At 44.4% G+C, this 19,741-nt stretch overlaps 2 protein-coding genes across 4 annotated transcripts in view; one reads left to right on the plus strand and one right to left on the minus strand.

Moving 5' to 3' along the window:
• LOC109548309 (uncharacterized) overlaps positions 1-19,741 on the plus strand; it is a 54,423-nt gene that overhangs the window by 4,921 nt on the left and 29,761 nt on the right. Inside the window, exon 3 of the mRNA XM_073794766.1 lies at positions 422-515. Coding sequence (XP_073650867.1) covers positions 422-515 — 94 coding nt within the window. The remainder of the gene's footprint in view (positions 1-421; positions 516-19,741) is intronic.
• The window catches only part of ASPH (aspartate beta-hydroxylase), a 418,870-nt gene continuing 403,612 nt past the window's right edge, over positions 4,484-19,741 (minus strand). For all 3 annotated transcript variants that reach the window (XR_012327192.1, XR_012327191.1, XR_012327194.1), the window contains one exon: positions 4,484-5,967. The gene's annotated coding sequence lies outside the window, so the exon portion shown is untranslated. The remainder of the gene's footprint in view (positions 5,968-19,741) is intronic.

Genomic DNA, 19,741 nt, shown 5'->3' on the forward strand with positions numbered 1-19,741 from the left:
TTTCTCTTTATCCATCAAACTGTAATCCCCGTGACGCAAGGGCCCTTCTCTCCTCTTCAATGCTGTGTCCTGGTGCTCAAGCCAGTTTAAACAGCACAGAGTAGATTCTTAATCAGTAATAGCTGGAAGATAGAAAGGAAGGAAGAAAACATGAATGGATTCCAATGGGCAAAAATAGACGTAGTGCATAGAGTTAGGAAGAGACTAATTCTAACTTAATAAGACATGGGATGTTCCAACGGTTGCTGGTGTCTGGTCTTGGAACCAGTGTTTTCTGGGGATGGTTCCCTGTGCCTTGATATATTCAAAGAAAACATTGCAGGCCAGGACTAGAGTGAGAAATGGATTCAATGACCTCTACAAGCGGGTGAGATTAAGCTAAAAATATTTTTTTATATTTAAAATTTCTCCTCCTCTTTAGGAATCCAGCGTTGTGTGGACTTATCAGCTTAAACCATGTGGATTTAGACCTCCGGCTGCGAAGGCGCGCTCACGGCCGCGGGAGAGGAGAAGAGGTGAGTTGGTGGCCACGTTCAGAATCTGTGACCGTCACGCTACTGGAAATCCCACTTCCTGGGAACGCTTTGAACTTTCTGTTTCGGTTTTTTCAGTTGGGGAAGGTGAATAATAATACCTTCCTTACAGACATGTTGTGACCTAATTAAATATCTCAAAAGTATTCCTGTGATGCCCAGATAAAAGGCATCTAGTAAAGGCCAAACAACGCTCTTGTTCTCTCTGCAGACACTTCCCTGTAACTGTCCTCACCACAGCACCTGGCGTGTGTGTGTGTGTGTGTGTGTGTGTGTGTCCTGGGAGCAGATAAATGTAAGGCCGGAAGTGCTTTGTCAGTGTGATGGGAACCGTTGAAAGACTTGACTTAGCTGCCGTGTTCCAGTTTCACTCTTCTTCATTTCTGGTCCAGCAAGACAAAGCTCTGAGCCACACAGAGGGTCAAGGTCATGGCGCTTAGTACTTCCTGCATTCCACCAGGTGCTCGAGTGGCCCTGGGTAGCTCTGCTGTTCCTTTCCACACTTTTCTAAGCTTGATCTCCTGAGGCCACATGCTGGGGAAACCTGCCTTGTCCCATTCTGTGACCCGAAGTTTCTGTGGATTACATAGAAAGCCTGGTTTGGATTCTACCCCTACCCCCAAGGGAGGTTCAGGTGGGGAGCCCGCCCCTGACTCCCATTACAGACCCCAGTCGGGCCGGGCTTCGTCTGATGCTCCAGGGGTAGGGCCCTGGGTCGCTGGGCCCAGGATCCTTGGCTGCAGCGGGCATGTGCCCTCCAGAATGTCATGACGACCCTCTCTTGCCCTGAGGTTCCACCAGAAGCCCCAGCCACTGTGATCTGCCTGTCCCCTCAGTTGTACAAAGATGTAACTCTCACAGGGCCAGTTGGGCAAATCCCTGGAGTTGGTGTGCAGGCACTGTGGGTGATGCATCCTCTTTTCATGGAGGTCGATACCCTGGGAGGATGAGATTCCGGGGCCGCAGAAAGCCATCTTTCCCACCCATCAGACAAGCCATCTGCAGCAGGAGAGGAGGCTGCTCCACAAAGGAAAGCAGAATGAGAAATGGAGCCAGAGAGAGCTGGGTGGCATTACAGGGCCCTGGATAAGCCAGGACATAAGTTCTCGGTGGTGGGAATCAATGCGCTTCCAGACCATGTTTGAAAAATTAGATTTCTGTCTCTTGCAATGAAAAAATCCTGTCTAGTACACTGGCTGCCAGGGTTAGAGGAACACAAACTCTTGTACCTACGTGCATGTAACAGGAAGTCGATGTCGAGGTGAAGAGAAGAGCTGGGCTTCTGCGGTGTCAGTACAGCAGCTTGGGTGAATTAGGAAGGTAGGTTTTCAAGTCTGGTGCTGTTCAGAGGATTTTGGAATAAACCAGAAAATGGAAAGGGGCCAGAATGAGGAAACTAATATTTACTGAACATTTACTGGCTTTGGACCCTGGGCTATGTTCTTTGCTATGTTATCTTGTTAATTCTCATGATAATCCTATGAAGTAGATATTCTCCCCATTTTACTGATGAGAAAACTGAGGTGTAGTGGAGTTAAGTTGCTCTTTCAAGCACCCACAGCTACAGAGAGGCAGAGCTTTTACTGAAGTCAAGATCAGTCTGATTTTGAAGTTGTTGCTCTTTCTAGAACCCCCGAGGGCTTCTTAAAGTGAGAGATTTTGGCCTCAAAGAGGGCCGTGGTTCCTGTGGAAAGATGGGAAAGTGTGAGGGGATGGTGGGGAGCAGGGCACGAGGGGGGCCTGTCACGTGACCTCTCACAGGGCCAGGCACATATCAAGTGGTTCACAAATATTTCCTGGAAGGAGTACCTTCCAGTTCTTGCATTTTTCTCCCCCAGGAAGGGTGATCCACTTGGATGCAAGCCCCTTCCTTGCAGATTTTCAGATCTGAAATCCTTGAGGTCCTGGTTTATTAAAGTTGAAAGGATGAGACCAGGCGCTTGCAGAGGAGGCCGGGGGAGGGGAGGGGAGGGGAGGGGAGTGTTCAGCTGCCCCTCCCTGTGCCTCATGGACCCGCGTGGGGTAGGGGCGAGATTTCACTGAATGTCCCCCCCACTGTATTTCCTCTTCTATTTCTTCTTCTTCTTGGCTGCTGCGAGGCTCAGATTCTCTGTAAGTATCTGAAAAAGGTGACTATGAAAGTGAAGAATAACGAATGCTACCCACCAGAGTGTTTTCCTAGGGGTGGTGCACGCGAATTTTCAAAAATTGGTGAACACTGTTAGCAGAAGAGAGTCTGGAGACCCCTTCTCCCACGGGCCTTGGTTCTTGGTAAGGACGCAAAGAAGAATCTGAGGTCTTACCCGTTGCAAGAGAGTTTACTGAAGTTAAGGAGAGAACAGAGAGAACACCTCAAAAGAGAGGTGGGCCAGGCCAAGGAAGGCAATGGCCCCCAAGGACTGGGGTGTAGAGCTTTTTAGGCAAGGTTTTTGCGTAATCCAGGAGGTCGTTGATTGATAGTCTTAATTGACGGCTGCAGGTTATATAACAAGAGGCTCTGCTGTGCATGTTCTTCCCATAATGCAGTCTGTTATAATTAGATGTATGTATTCATAGAATATTTATGAACATTTAATAAGCCCAAAGGTTATCTAAGGACGTGATAGCTTGAGATGTGCGCATGTGCCAGAGTGAGGACCGTCCCTCCAGTCAGCCGGCGGGGGTGGGGTGGTGGTGGTTGTTTCGGTGCCCTGACCATTTTGGAGGACAGATGGGGTCGTGTTTGGGGCGGGGTTGGCAAAATAGCTTGGCGGGATTAGGTGGCTGTTGGACATTCCGCCGAGGGGCCCACCTCTCGTTGCTCATGGCTAACTTGCTGCCTAACAAAACCAGTGCAGTTGTCGGACAACCCTGCGGAAGCGCTTGAAACGGGTAGATTTGCGTTTTAGAAATGCCATTTCAAACGCTCACTTACGGACTTTTTTTTTTTTTTTGGTACGCGGGCCTCTCACTGTTGTGGCCTCTCCCGTTGCGGAGCACAGGCTCCGGACGCGCAGGCTCAGCGGCCCTGGCTCACGGGCCCAGCCGCTCCGCGGCATGTGGGATCCTCCCGGACCGGGGCACAAACCCGTGTCCCCTGCATCGGCGGGTGGACTCTCAACCACTGCGCCACCAGGGAAGCCCACTTATGGACTTTTGATGTCCAATCAAGGGGCTGCAGTTGAAATCTGAAATCCCAGTGTTTGCGGGAAAGCGGTTGCGTGGCTGGGCAAGCGGCTGCCTTTCAGAGGCCTGTTGGAAACGTTTGCACGCGGATGAAAGGAGCAGTCTCGCAGACGGTGGCTGCAGGTGGGGTTTGCTCCAGGGGCAGGTGTGTGGAGACAGTCGGAAGCGCTGTTGTGGTTTGTTCTCTGCGGCTGGCAAGGTAGACATAAAAATAAAGTCCTCCAATAACGAGGATAAAGTAAACGAGAGAGGAGGTTTGTGCCTCCGGGCGGGGGGAGAGCCTTGAGGGGGACGGGTCGCTCCTGGAGGAGGGTGGCGGCCTCGGGGTTCAGGGAGGAGGAGGGTGCTGCCCACGGGACCCCTGCCTCGCGTCTGCATGCAGCTGTCCCTAAAACATCGTGGGTCCGGCTTGTCCTGGGTTTCCGGGTGCTTCCAGGATACTGAGGGAAAGGATGAATGTCGGCCACCTGGCGGGCTCCTGAACCCGGTGTCCTGGGGGCATTTCCAGGTAAAATTGCACCAGTACGGTTAGATGGAGTTCAGATGTGCAAAAAACAAAAAAAAACCTAGTCCTTTCAAGATGCTTTACAAGGCATTTTAAGCTAGATCCCTAGGCTTTTAAGAGTGACTCTCTGGGCAGCTGGAAAAAAAAAAGTCTGCAAATCAGAATTTTTTTCTTCTCCACAAAGAAAGCAAAAAAGGAAACCCCAAACAGCAATGACAAGAGGCTCAGCTCCATCCCTGCTTTTGTCGTTGTTCAGAATAATAACACGGAACCTGAGATCTTTTTTCTTCCCCCCGGTGGAGCACGTTACTTTATTTTTTACGTAAGCAGAAATTGATTTTTGTCTGTTCTGAATGAAGCTGAAATGAAAGAGGCTGTATTCAACAACACCATCAGATTCAACAGAGGAAATAGCGTTTCTTTGCCAAACATTCCAACTGAAAAATCAGAAACAACCATGTCATCATTCTGGCCTGAGAAATGGTAGCTGCCAAAGAGTATGAGGGCACCGTATCACTTTGGGGGGGGCGGGTGGTTGTAACACACAGCTTGATCTGGCAAAAAATAAAACAAATGAACCCAGAGCAACACAGAGGAAGGCAGCCTACATCGTGGTTAGGAACAGGCATTGAAGCTTGACAGTCCTCTGTTCAAACTCAGGATCAATTAGCTCTGTGTCCACAAGCAAGTGGTTGAATCTCGCTGCGTCTCTGCTTCGTTATCTCGAAGAAAATAATGAGGAAACCTCCCTGGTACCGTGGTTGTGATCATTAAAGGAGGTGCTGCCTCTGAAGAGCTTAGCACAGTGCACGGCACAGTCAGTGCCCAGCAAATTCCTTTCCTGCCCGTCTCCAAGCACTCAATATACTTACAAGGCCCCTACACTAAGACTTTGACAACCATAGCTGGAAGGAAGGCTTTCCACCAGAACTTCAAAGAGACCTATCTGCCATGGATGTAAAAAAAATTACTATTCTTAAAATGTCAGCTTCCCTATGATAAGAATCACTTTAGAATTTATGAGGAGGAAATAGGAAAGTGAAAATTGGTCAGGCTACTTACTCCTTAATTCTGATTTAGAGCAGCCGTAAAACTCTAAATATATCTGCTCAGTGCCCTAGCACTGAGGAGGTTTCCAGGCAGTTTTCTAGAAATGAGAGTAAATGACTGTGTTTTGGATCAAGAAGCCCCACACGGCAGAGCTTCATGAAGAACCTGGGACCATTCCTCTTTCAGTGGGGATGGAAAACAACAAACTGGGACTCTGTCCTTTGCAAATGCCAACAGCTCTTTTGATTGATTTTCCCTCTCTCTCTCATCATCAGAGAGCTTGAGAAGCTAACGTGAGAATCAGGCCTCAGGTAGAAATGCCCCCTGGTTTGTGCCAATCACCTCCCCAGCTTGAAGGCTCCTGGGTTTCATTCACTGTTGGTTTCTTCTCTTCGAGGACAGGGCAGCTCCTGCTCCGGAGGGTTCACAGCAGACCTGGTATAGTCCTTGTACAGATGAGAATCAATTTCTCTGTGCCCTTCCCTTCCTCCTGGTAGGAAGGGGCTCTTTTTCACATAAACATATTAAAGTAATGGTAAGTCCACATAAAAGCATTCAAATGATTTTTAACCTGGGCACCAAAGCCATTTAATGGAGAGAAGAAAATCTATTCAACTGGCAGTGCTGGGGTAGCTGTGCATCTGTTTGGAAAAATAAAGAACCTTGTTCCATCTCACACCGCACACAAAAATCAACTGAAGCTGGATCACAGATCTACGTGAGAAAGCAAAAATGATAAACCTCCTAGAATAAAACACAGACATATCTTTACAACCTTGAGGTGGGTATATATTTTCTAGAGAGGACATAAAAACCACAGACCATAAAAGGATCAACATTAATAAATTAGACTATCAAAATTAAAAATTCCTGTGGGTTAAAAAACACCACCAAGAAAATTGATAGGCAATTCACAGACTGGGAAAAATAATGCCCAACACATACATATGACAGATGACTTGTATCCAGTATATCAAGAACTCCTGCAACTCATTAATAAAAGAGACAACCAAATAAAAACTGGACAAAAGACTTAAGTATTTCACAAAAGATGATAATGAAATGGCAGTAAGCACATGAAAAAGCACACACGATCCTTCAGGAACGCAAGTGAAAATCACGAGATACTGCTGCACACCCCCTGGAACGGATAAAATGAGAGAACATGCCGCAAGCAGAGCTTTCGTATATTGCTAGCAGGAGCCTAAAGTGGTACATCCTGTTGGACAGTGTTTTAAAAGTTAAACTTACAACTACCCTATGACCTAAGTATTTATCCAAGAGAGATGAAAACAACATGTGCAAGCATGTTTATAGCGGCTTTCTGTATAACAGCCCCAAACTAGAAGTATCCTGCTTGCCCATCAATAGAGTGGATAAGCAAACTGTGGTACATCTAAGCAAAAGGTACCTCAAAGCAAAAGGAACAAACTTATGGTACACGCAGCAAGATAGATGCACCTCAAAAACATTTTCCTAGTGAAAGAAGCCAGACCTCCTCACCAGCCAAAACCTAAACGTATGATTCTACTTACATAAAATTCTAAGTAAAGCAAACTATGTTATGGTGATGGAAATCTGATCAGTGATTACTTCCAGGGAGCGAGAATTGAGTGCGGAAGGGCAGACAGACTTTTTTTGGGGGCAACATCAATGTTCTGTGTTTTGATGCACATTCGTTAAGACTGAGTGGACAGTACACTTAAGATCTGGGCATTTCACTGTGCATAAATTAAACCTCAATTTAAAAACGAAAGTTATCAGGGGAAGGTGGTCCAAAGGTACAAACGTTCAGTTAGAAGATAAATAAGTACCAAGGATATAAAGTACCACATGATGACTATAGTTAACTCTGCAGGGTGATATATAGGAAGGTTATTAGAAGACTAGACCCTAAGAGTTCTCATTACAAAGAAAAAAATATATTTTTTCTTATTTTGGTTTTTCTTTTCATTGTATCTATGTGAGATGATGGAGGCAAACTAAATTTATTGTGATAAACATTTCATACTATATGTAAATCAAACCGTTAGGCTGAATGCCTTAAACCTGTCCAGTGATGTATGTCAACTATAGCTCGATGAAACTGGAAAAAAAGTTCAAGCCACAGCCAATTGGTCATGGGTTGCAAAAGAGAGCTTTGTTCGTCTGGCAAGTGCTTCCTGCAGAAGACAGAGCAGTGCATAATGAGGGGCTGGACGGCCTGGGCTCTGAGGGCAGAGCTCCCCTCACAGGTCTAACCTAAAGGGGCGGCAGCAAAATGAGTCTAGGTCAGAGGGTGGGCGAGGGTAGGAAAGAAAGGGGTCAAGAGAAAGACCTCATTGGCCTATCTGCCATGGCTTCTGAAAGGTTGGAAGATGAGGGTAGGAATCATAAAGAAATACGCTGCAGTAGCATCTGGACCCGATTGGCTACTAGTAAAATTGCTTCCTTTGTGCTCTCAGCCTGTGCTTACAAATGACTTCACTGGGCCGAGTCCCGGGCCTAGGAGATGCTCAGTAAATACTTCTCGAATGTGTGTTCTTCTGGAGGGGCCTTCTTCCCCACCTGAACCTACCTTACATACTTTAGTACCTTAAACGCTTCTTCCTGGCTCACCTGCTAGTCCCGGGGCAGGCAGGAGAAAGGCTGGGGTGCAAATGCAGGCCCAAGGAGACAAGGCTGGGCGAGCTTGTGGAAATGGCTCATGCCTGTCTGAGTCTGCTCGGGCTGCCATGACAACACGCCATGGACACAGCACTCAAACAGCAGACATTCCTGTCTCACAGCTCTGGAGGCAGAAGTCCAAGATCAAGATACAGGCTGAATTGGTTTCTGGTGAGGTCTCTGTTTCTGGCTTGGAGAGAGAGAGAGAGAGAGAGAGAGAGAGAGCTCAAGCAAGCGAGTTCTGGTGTCTCTTCCTTTTCTTATGAGAACACTAATCTTATTAGATCAGAGCCGTACTCTTATGCCCTCACTTAACTTTCATTACTTCCACAGGCTCTATCTTCAAATTACAGTCACATTAAGGGGATGAGGCTTCAGAGTATGAATTTTGGAGGGACACAATATTCAGTTCACAGCAAGTCCAGAGGAGTGACCTTTGCAAAGACTCCCGGGTATGGGGGAGATTTGCTCCTTCTCTGCTGGTGAATGGCTTTTAGACAATAGCCTCTTGTCTCCATTAACCAAATGGGATTTGAATCAGAGAAAAGCACTTTTATTTCCTCAGCCTCCTGAGCTATCTAGTCTTTCCACCGGGACAGCTCCTCTCCAGGCATCCAATCATTTATCAGAAATGAAAAAGCTTGCTGAGAATGCAAAACGCTGTAAGACAAGGCATGGATCTGAGTCCATAAGAGGAAGTCAAGGCTTCGTGCATTTAACTGATTGCCAGGAGGAGAAAGAATGGCTGGTGTGACAGTCCTCTGGGGCTTTGTCACATGAGCAACAGAAAGAAAAGTGGGCTGTGTCCTGAACAGAGCCCAGAGGGGAGGAGTAAGCTGACATTGAACCATTGTCTACACTCGGAAAAGGAATTCAGAGCAATTGGAAGCAGCTTGATTTTCCTGAACATTCTCCAAGAATTCTTGGGAGGCCCTCAGAATTATTTATAGCTCCTTTCCGCCTAGACTTAGGTTTCTTGCTGACACCGTAAGTGACTGACACTTCCCCAGGCTGGACTTTTTATCTCACTGTTCGCTGTCCGTGGAGCTGAGGCTGGTGTGTTTCCATTTCTTCTCTGGCCTGACTGGTTCTGGAAGGAACTGAAAGTCTCCTGCAGAAGCAGAGCACAGATTGGGCTTCAGAGGAGGCTGGGAAGGCCCTACTCGAATGATTCTTGGATTCAGAGTCGTTCAACCTTGAATTTTAAGAAATGCATATTGATGACAAGAATTAATTGCAGTGGATTTTAACCTTAAATTTTAAGAAACGCATATTGATGACAAGAATTAATTGCAGTGTCTCTAAAATCAGTATCAATAGTATGTCAATAAGCCATTAAAAATATCTAAAATCAGGGCTTCCCTGGTGGCACAGTGGTTGGGGGTCTGCCTGCCGATGCAGGGGACGCGGGTTCGTGCCCCGGTCCGGGAAGATCCCACATGCCGCGGAGCAGCTGGGCCCGTGAGCCATGGCCGCTGAGCCTGCGCATCCGGAGCCTGTGCTCCGCAACGGGAGAGGCCACAACAGTGAGAAGCCCGCGTACCGCAAAAAAAAAAAAAAAAAAAAAAAAAAAAAGAAAAGAAAAAAAAAAATGTCATATAACAAAACAAATGTGAAGTACCACATGTCACTTTGTTTAGCTACTTGTCTATTAAAGCAGTTTCCACTGTATGTGGGAATCCAGCTTCATTAAGCTTCCATGAGGCCAAGTTATCCCACGAATAGATGACCTAATGGACTTAGCGTATTTTATTTGTTTTCTTCAAGAGTTCTTCGCCACTAAAAAAATCCAAAACCAAACCAAACAAAAGCAAAATGGGAGTAGCTTATGGATGTCAAGTTTGTAAACTACAATTTAAGGATGTATCTGTTTCAGTAACTGCTAAGCCAGAGGAAATGGTTGAACTTTCCATAAAGAATAACTGCTTAGGAAAGAAATTTTGGAGGTAGATAGAATTGTTCATTTGGTTGAAAGAACCAGAAAATCTGCCAAGTTTCATGAATTCATACATCACGAGGAAATTACTTAAGCTTAATGAGGATAGTGCTTTTTTAAAAAATTAAAACATTAAAAAAATTGTAGTTAAATATACATAACATAAAATTTCTTATTTTAACTATTTTAAAGCATTCGGTTCTGTGGCATTAAGGTCATTCACATTTTTGTGCAACCATCACCACCATCCAAATTCAGAACTTTTTCATCCTCCCCAACTGAAACTCTGTACTCATTAAGCCATAATTTTGCATTCTCCTCTCCCCCAGTCCCTGGTTACCATAATCTTTATTTAAAAAAAAATTATTGGAGTATAGTTGGTTTACAATGCTGTGCTAGTTTCTGCTGTACAGCAAAGCGAATCAGCCATACATATACATATATCCACTCTTTTTAAGATTCTGTTCCCATGTAGGTCATTGCAAAGTATTGAGTGGAGTTCCCTGTGCTGTATAGCAGGTTCTTATTAGTCACCTATTTTATATATAGTAGTGCGTATATGTTAATCCCAATCTCCCAATTTATCCTTGCCCCCTTTCCTCCTTGGTAAATGTAAGTTTGTTTCCTACATCTCTGACTCTATTTCTGTTTTGTACATGGTTCATTAGTACCATGTTTTTAGGTTCCATGTATAAGTGATATCATATGATATTTGTCTTTCTCTGTCTGACTTACTTCACCCAGTATGACAGTCTCCAGGTCTATCCATGTTGCTGCACATGGCATTAATTCATTCTTTTTTATGGCTGAGTAGTATTCCCTTGTATATACCTTCTGTATATATTCTGTATACCTTCTCTATACATTTTGTATACTTTCTGTATACATTCTGTATACCTTCTGTATATATTCTGTACACCTTCTTTATACATTCTGTATACCTTCTGTATATATTCTGTATACCTTCTGTATACCTTCTGTATATATTCTGCATATACCTTCTGTATATATTCTGTATACATTCTGTATATATTCTGTATATCTTCTGTATATATTCTGTATACCTTCTGTATATATTCTGTATACCTTCTGTATATCTTCTGTATATATTCTGTATACCTTCTGTATACCTTCTGTATATATTCTGTATACCTTCTGTATATCTTCTGTATACCTTCTGTATATATTCAGTATACATTCCATATACCTTCTGTATACATTCTGTATACTTTCTGTATATATTCTGTATACCTTCTGTATACCTTCTCTATATAGTCTGTATACATTCTGTATATATTCTGTATACCTTCTGTATATATTCTGTATACATTCTGTATACCTTCTGTATACCTTCTCTATATAGTCTGTATACAATCTGTATATATTCTGTATACCTTCTGTATACCTTCTGTATATCTTCTGTATACATTCTGTATACCTTCTGTATACCTTCTCTATATAGTCTGTATACAATCTGTATATATTCTGTATACCTTCTGTATACCTTCTCTATATAGTCTGTATACATTCTGTATATATTCTGTATACCTTCTGTATATATTCTGTGTACCTTCTGTATACTTTATATATTCTGTATACATTCTATATACCTTCTGTGTATATTCTGTGTACGTTCTGCCTCTCTCTATGAATTCAATTACTCTAACTACCTCATAGTTTTAAAATTGAGGTATAGTTGATTTACAATGTGTGTCTGTTTCAGGTGTACAGCAGACTGATTGGGTTATATATATCCCTCATATATTATTTGTTGAGCAACTTCTGGGAGCTGTGAGACCCATACTGTCTCATGCTCCATCCTCAGAGCAGCTGACATCTCAGGTGGAAGAGTCCTGCTTTGCTCTTCTGATAAACTGTCGGGAGGTGGTGTGATTCAGAGCTGGCCTCAAGTTGCACACACATCACGTTTGCCAGGAGATAGCATTAAAATACAGACCACGGGGCTCCCAGGGCTCTGGTACCAGGCTCTAAAAGACTCTCAGGGATTCTGATATACACTCAGGTCTGAAAGCTACTGAAAAAGACAGAGAGACCTGAGCTCACAGTCTGGCTCTGTCACTGGCCAGTTGTACGACCTCCAGTGATTGACCTGCCGACTCAGCCTCAGTTTCCCAACTGTATATTGGATTTTGGTGAGGAGGAAGTGATTGTGAAGTACTTGGCTCATAATTCGACACCATTTTTATCCACATAGAATGTGTGAGGGAAAAGGTTAGTTATGTTTATCAATCATGATTCTCAGCTCTAACTCTGTTCACAGGGAGGGCGGGTGGAGACAAATCACTCAGCCCCTTGGCTTTCCAGGCAGCCTGTCTACCTGGTCTTGCAGTTCCAGCTTTCTGCCACTGGAGGGCCTTGGAAAGATGCTGACATTGCTCAGGGAGTTAGGCGAGCACAGGCTGGCGGTGGGAGGGGACACACCCTGGTTATCGCAGGTGGATGGAAGCCGGGGGAGAGCGGTGGGCTCAGGTCTACAGGAAACTCAGATTCGTCCCTGTAACCTTTCATCTGGGTTCTCGGTCCTTCAACAAAACTATAAATGAGAGCTCAGAAATTAGCAATGCCTTCAGATAGTTTGTTGCATACAGATAGATCAAGTGACTTTGTGATCCATTACCAGTACATTTGCTAAGGAGGGATATTTACTGGCTTCACAAAATGATGGGTTTTTTCCAGACACACATGCTGATGTAGTTTCAACTGTGCGGCAGAATTCTGTAAAGAGCCTATCTTTCATATATTTTGGAGCAAGGCATCCAGGTCATTAATTCTGAAGAAAGGGTTCTGACAAAATATGAGATACATCAGAACAGTATTACATCTTACTCTTTCCTGGCAAGAGCTGCAGTCGTTTCAGAAATTAGCCCACATTTTTCACATCAATGACTAAGGGTATTTTGGAGTGTTTGAACAGGAAAATCAACAAAATATAAAAGTTATCAGAACATATCTACCAGATATGAAAAATAATTTAGCAAATTGACTGCTCACCCTTTTCTAAAGGGATTGGAGAAATTTTCTCACACACCCTCTTTGATTTCTAAGAGACAGCTGTGGGCAGGTGTATGGTCCCATTAAAAATAGGGTGGATGAGGCTGAGTGCTTCTTGTAAGATTATCCAGCTTACAAGATAGGTAGGGTGGTGCAAGACCCTATATCAATCAGCCATAAAAAGAAATGAAATTGAATTGTTTGTAGTGAGGTGGGTGGACCTAGAATCTGTCATACACAGTGAAGTCAGTCAGAAAGAGGAAAACAAATACCGTATGCTAACACATATATATGGAATCTAAAAAAAAAATAAATGGTACTGATGAACCTAGGGGCAGACCAGGAATAAAGACGCAGACGTAGAGAATGGACTTGAGGACACGGGGAGGGGGGAAGGGTAAGCTGGGACGAAGTGAGAGAGTGGCATGGACATATATACACTACCAAATGTAAAATAGCTAGCTAGTGGGAAGCAGCCGCGTAGCACAGGGAGATCAGCTCGGTGCTTTGTGACCGCCTAGAGGGGTGGGCTAGGGAGGTGGCAGGGTGACGCAAGAGGGAGGAGATATGGGGATGTATGTATATATATAGCTGATTCACTTTGTTATGAAGCAGAATCTAACACACCATTGCAAAGCAGTTCTACTCCAATAAAGATGCTTAAAAAAAAAGACCCTATGCCAATTCTCCTAAATGGGGGGTTATCTTAATAAACTTCTCTGTCACTAAGGTAACAGCATCCATTTCTACAGGCACTGACCATATTTTCAACCGGGTAACTCTCAGGGAGACACACAATGAATAGACTGAATGACAGTTGTGTGGACCAGGTTCGAGGGGCCCCTCAGTATTCAGGGCTGGCCTCGGAGCCCAGCAGCCAGCTGTGAGGCTAAGCTTGTTCTCTGGGTGTGGAGGTTGCTGTCTTGACTGCCCAGCCTAACTGCCTCAAGCTTAGAAAGTTTTATCCCATCCTCATAGAAAATACTTACTGTCACATTTCTATAGTCCTTCAAAAAAGCTGCAAAAGAAGATAGACTCAACTATGATAGAACATTGGCTATCATGTGGCTTCGGGTGGGCAAGCCATAAGCGTGAGGACCTGCTTAACGACTTCAAGACTGGCTTCAAGTGCAGTCGTCTAGGGACAGGAAGACCACTGCCTGACTAAGGCAGAGGCAGTGGAGATGGAAGAGGGAGATGAGTCCCACTTCCGGCTGTCTGAGTGGGAGTGGTGAGAAGGAATGAGGAGTGAACGGTGACTGCCATGTTTTTGGACCTGAGTGACTGGGTTAATGTTAACTGAGCTTTGCAAGAGAGGAGGAAGGGCAAGCGTTGAGGAAAAGATTATTTACTTTTGGACATATTTTGTCGGTACCTGTGTTGTCTAAGATAAAGATATTTGGGAGGCAATTGGATAGATGATTTGAAGGTCAGTGTCATAGACCGAATTCGGAGAGGATTCCCAATGACTCATGGCCTTGAATAACCTCTTCTTTGGAGTGTGCGTGTATGGGGTGACCTGTAACTTGCTTCTGTGACCAAGGTGATGGGATGTGGCTTCTGTGGTTATGTTACATCCAAGTCTCAGGTGATTCCAACGCCTCTGCAGATCTTTCAGAGTGGTTTGTGGGTGGTACACGATCCTGTTTAAACATCTCACCCTGACCTTCTAGCACATCTGGCCCCAATGAAACGTCTACCATCATTAATGGTCCCTTTGTGTCACTCTGTGACTTTTTTCTCTCCTGTGGCTTTGAAAGTTTTTACCTTTATTCTTGGTATTCTGCATTTTACTATGTGGATTCTCCTTGTGGCTTTTGTTTGTTTTACTCACCCTCTGAGGCCTTCTGTACACACTCTGCTGTGGACAGCTCTGAGCCATTACCCATTTCATTCACCCCTCTGCCCTCCCATCCAGTCTTCTGAACAGAGTTCCTGTTAGAAGCATGAGGAAGCTTCTGCACCCTCCTGTATGTCTCTTAAACTCTCATGCGTGCTTTTTAGCTTCATATCTCTCTCTGTACAGGGTTCTAGGCAAATTACTTCATATCACATCCTTTCTTCCTTTAACTGTGCCCTGTCATAGGTTTATCCAGTTTGTTAACTTTGTAAAAGTTAATTTCCATGTCAACATATATTATTATTTCCAGGGGGCAATTGGCTAATCTGCTCAGTTTTTTTTTCATACTTTTATGGTTTGATTAAATGAGTGTTATTTCTTCCTTTATCTCTTTGAGGTCCTAAAACATACTTATGTTAAAGTCATTTCAGATTGGTCTATTAAGTATTCCATTTTGTTGGGAGCAGGGTTATTTGTCAGTTAGTAAAAGCCAAAAAGCAAAACCCAGTTTTCTTCTGGCTGGTCATTTTTCAGATTACCAGTTAAATCTGAATTTTAGATAAACAATGAATAACTATTTTTAGTATGAGTGTGTCCCATGCAATATTTGAGACGTACCTATGCTAAGAGATTTTCATTGACCTGCATCGTATCCGGCAACTCTGCGCCTGTCCTGGCACCTTTGGGGATCTGTGATCTATATTTTTAACACTATGCCCTGGTGATTGTGATGTGTATCAAACTTGAGAATGACAGGTCTGCACTATACTATCTCTCTAGTTGGGTGGAAGCTGGTTTGTTGGTTATCTTTCTTAGTGTTTAATTTTTCTCATGTGGTTTGAAATGATGGTTTGCAGTTGCGTCAAAATAGGTTACTTTCAAAGTTTTTCCTCTGTTTTTCCTTCCTTGTCTGGTGGCCTTAAAGTTGAGTCCATCTGGTCTCCTGAGATTCCCTGTCCAGAAGCAGCTCTTACACTATTGGCTGGACCCTCATGGTGAAGCTGGGTTTATGGCATATCCGGTTCTCAAGCCAGTGGGCACTTTGACCCAGAACCAGTCGGCAGTTTTAGTTTCATTTATAGCTGTGCCCATTTCTGATCTATGTATTGTTTCTTCTGTTTTTAACTGCACTCAAGTTATTCAAATTAAGTGTGTGTGTGTGATGTCACTAATGTGTTTAAAACAAAGTGGGGAGCTTATAGTGTTAAATCAACAACATCTTTACAAGAACGCTTTATGACTATATTCTAATTCTTTAATCAATGGCTTAGTGGCAACCGAAATGTATAATGAAGAATTTTGAGATATGGTTGCTTTCCGTGAGTTAAACTAATGAAACCCACTAGGTGAATGGGTTTGGCCATTTGTGGAAAAGAATAAGAGAATAAGTCATACATAAGAAATGTGTGACTCAGGAGTTAGGGAACAGCCCAAATCCAAGGAAGCTGCCAGTCGAGAGAGGCAAGATTGAAATAAAAATGCAACCCAGGAAGGTTAGATCTAATCGCTTGAAAGATACTCTGAAGGAAAATTGCAACACTGGTGGGACTGTCATCCCTGAACTCGAATGGGGATCCCGTGGGCCAAGAACTGGTGTTTCCAGTGCTGTCAGGCAGAGTACCCTGAAGAGACCCCGCAACTGCACATCCTCACGGTGGGCTCACCTTGCAATGAGGATGGATGTACCAAGCTATGAAAATGTTGGTGAACTAGCCTTGAAGTCATCCATTGGTAGGGGTTGAATTGTGTCCCTCCAAAATTCCTGTGGTGAAGCCCTAACTCCCAGGACCTCAGAATGGAACTGTAATTGGAGATAAGGTCTTTAAAGAGGTAATTAAGGTACAATGAAGTTGTATGGGTAGACCCTATTCCAGTCTAACTGGTGTCCTTTAAGAAGAGGCGATTTGGACACAGACATATAGAGGGAAAACCATGTGAGGACACAGGGGGGATACGGCCACCCACAAGCTAAGGAGAAAGGCCTCAGAAGAAACCAACTGTGCTGACACCGTGATCTTGGACTTCTAGCCTCCAGAACTGTGAGAAGATAAATTCCTGTTATTGAAGCCAACTAGTCTGTGGCATTTTGTTAGGGCAGAATTGGAAAACTAATATATCCGTCCAACTCTTCGCACCCTGATTTCCAACTCCTGGAGTAACTTTCTGGCTATAATCTGCCCTCCCTTGCAACTATGATAATGGGGAAAGAATTCACTAACCGGACCTCATGAGAATCCCAGCCCACTTCTCAGCTCTATCGCCCACCGTGAATTAGTTGACCGGCTTTCTGGTTAATGCAGCAGTTTGACAAGTATGTTTATGATGGTTCAGTCTTTGAATCCTTCTTTTCCTTGTGAATGCTGTAAAATTGAGTTTCTGGGCCCACAGAACCGTTTTCACACTGGAAATGTTTTGACCGTGTTTCCTATTGTGTGACATAAAGTAAATATTCAGCTTTTGCAAAAGCTTTTTTTTTTTTCCCCAAGAAATGTGCCCCATCTCTTACCTCCTGAAGCTTTGTGGTCCAAGATGAGATGGAGAAATGGGATACGGTTTGGGTACAGAAGTCAGGTATTCAAAGGACATAGTTTAAAAAAAACCTTAAAGGTTAGAAGTTCGTTTTTAGACTGCATTAAATAGCCTAGCAGTCGCTTTAAATTGGCTATATACAAATAGTAGCATCAAAACTTTTGCTGTAGCAAGGCTGTGTGGCACACAGATCGGGGGAACAGACATTAAAAACAGCTGAGGGACTTCCCCGGTGGCGCAGTGGTTGGGAACCCGCCTGCCAATACAGGGGACGCGAATTCGATTCCCTGGTCCGGGAGGATCCCACGTGCCGCGGAGCAACTAAGCCCGTGTGCCACAACTACTGAGCCTGTGCTCTAAAGCCCGCTAGCCACCTAGTGGCTCTGCCGAGCACCTACCAAGCCTGCGTGCTGCAACTACTGAGGCCCGTGCGCCTAGAGCCTGAGCTCGGCAAAAAGAGAAGCCACCGCAGTGAGAAGCCCGCACACCGCACCGAAGAGCAGCCCCCACTCGCCGCAACTAGAGAAAGCCCGCGTGCAGCAATGAAGACCTAACAAAGCCAAAAAAAAAAAAAAATTAAAAAACAGTTGAAGAGGTGAAAAATTGTACCAAAGTCACACTGTGCTCCTGAACTTGACAGTCTATGAGTTAAAACTCATTATATTGGGCCAGCCTCATGAGCTAGCTTGTTTACCAATGATCAAAGGTAAAGTTTAGTCAAGGTCTTTTTTTAAAAAAACTATGATTATGGAGAAGAATCACTTGGCTTTTTGTTTACCTGCAGGAGCCTAGCCAGAAGAGGCTTGGAAACCTCATATCCCCCCCTTTTTCCCAATGATGCTGAACTCATAGCATTGAAATTGAAAGTGCTTGTGTGCGTGTGTGTTTCTGAGTGCCATCCTCCTCACTTGCTTAAAAGTTTCCAAGTCACTGCTAAGAGAGGTGGAATTCAATTGACAATGGGAGAGCTCAGTTGTCCTCCAACTTTAAAAAATTGTACACGCCTTCAGAATGACAGTTATGACTTGGTCAAGGGAAATCGAGGCTGACCTGGGGAAGGAACTAGCTCCCATGGCTGTGCCACTGGGGAGAGGAATGTGAGTGCTGTTTCTACCCAGGGAGCTGACCTGGGGTCAACAGATCGCGCTCTCCTCCTGCCTCGGCGTCATTCCACCCCCTGTTCACTCCACTTCTTGGGTCCTTCCCAGGTGCGTGAACATGTAAACTGGGTAGTGGACACTCAGTCCGAGTTTGTGAATCAGATTCCAGCACAGGAGGATTTGGGGGACATAGAACATATCCCCTTGGCCTTTACTTTCCCCTTGGTAGGCCTGCCCTGGGGCTTGGTAGTCCTTTACCATCACGCTGAATTTCGAGTCCTGCTAATGGAGAGCACCCCTAACTGGAGGGTGTACTGGCTTGTCTCACAGGGCTGTAGATTAAATGTTAGCACTGGCTCCTTACTGTTCAAATTCATTAGGATCTCATGGTCACATGACAAAAACTGGGTGTCAAGAGAATATGACTGCGAGTCTAGAATCCTTAGGACTAGCTTGGAAGATCCCCCCAAGAGCCTTTGCCTCGCTGGCCACAAACGTGCGCTGGAAGCCAGTCTGCTCTCTAAATATACCTGCCTGGCCTTTCCACCCTCTGGTCTGTTTAGAGGATGGAATTTAGCAGACCGTGCTAGCATCCACCTTACAGCTTCCCCACAAAGACAGCGATGCTGCCTTAGGAGCTGGGCTCTGGGCCATAAACACTCTAACATTAATGTGCTTAAATAGAGAAAAGAGGCTGATTTGTGGGGATCAAGATGGGGAAACCAGATTGATTTTATCACCCCTCAAAACAGGATTACAAGATGGACGTTCAGAAATAGTATTTTACCCAAGGGAGTTTGACAAATGTTGTAGACGTAATGAGGATTTGAATCCAGTTTTCTGTCTCCACTGGGACCTGCACAAAGCAGCCAGCCTCTGCCCTGACATAGGCCCTGGCTTGGGTGCTGGCATTCTAGCATCCAGGTCCTGTGACATTAGGGCAAGGTTCTCATTGGCATTCTTCTATGATGTCAGGACACAACCTTTAGAAACATGTACCTTCCACCTCCAGGCTATTCTAAATATGTTTTAACTCAAAACAAAAGCACAGATTTAAGCATCTTTAACCTTCCTTAATTGTCCATCACGCAAAAATGTCTGCTCATCGCTTGTCTGGATCTAGATTTTCCCGCCTTCTCTTTTCTCAAATACTATCCTAATTAATCTCAAGTTCTTGAAATCTCAGCTCCTCTAGAGCTTTTCATTACCTTTTCTGAGGCTTTTCTACCATTTTCTATCCCTTTTCCAAGAGTTGTGTTAAATAGCATCTCATCAGTGTAGGTGGATTTGATCTTGATTTGCAGAAAGTCCCTCATATTTACAGATTGGAGAGTTGGGGTTTCAGATGTTTCTAGTTCACCAAAGTATGTATGCCCCACGAATCACAAGAAAGTCACGGCAGGGGCCAAATGAAGGGGACTACAA

This window comes from Tursiops truncatus, chromosome 17, assembly GCF_011762595.2.
Source record: "Tursiops truncatus isolate mTurTru1 chromosome 17, mTurTru1.mat.Y, whole genome shotgun sequence".
Classification (NCBI taxonomy): domain Eukaryota; kingdom Metazoa; phylum Chordata; class Mammalia; order Artiodactyla; family Delphinidae; genus Tursiops; species Tursiops truncatus.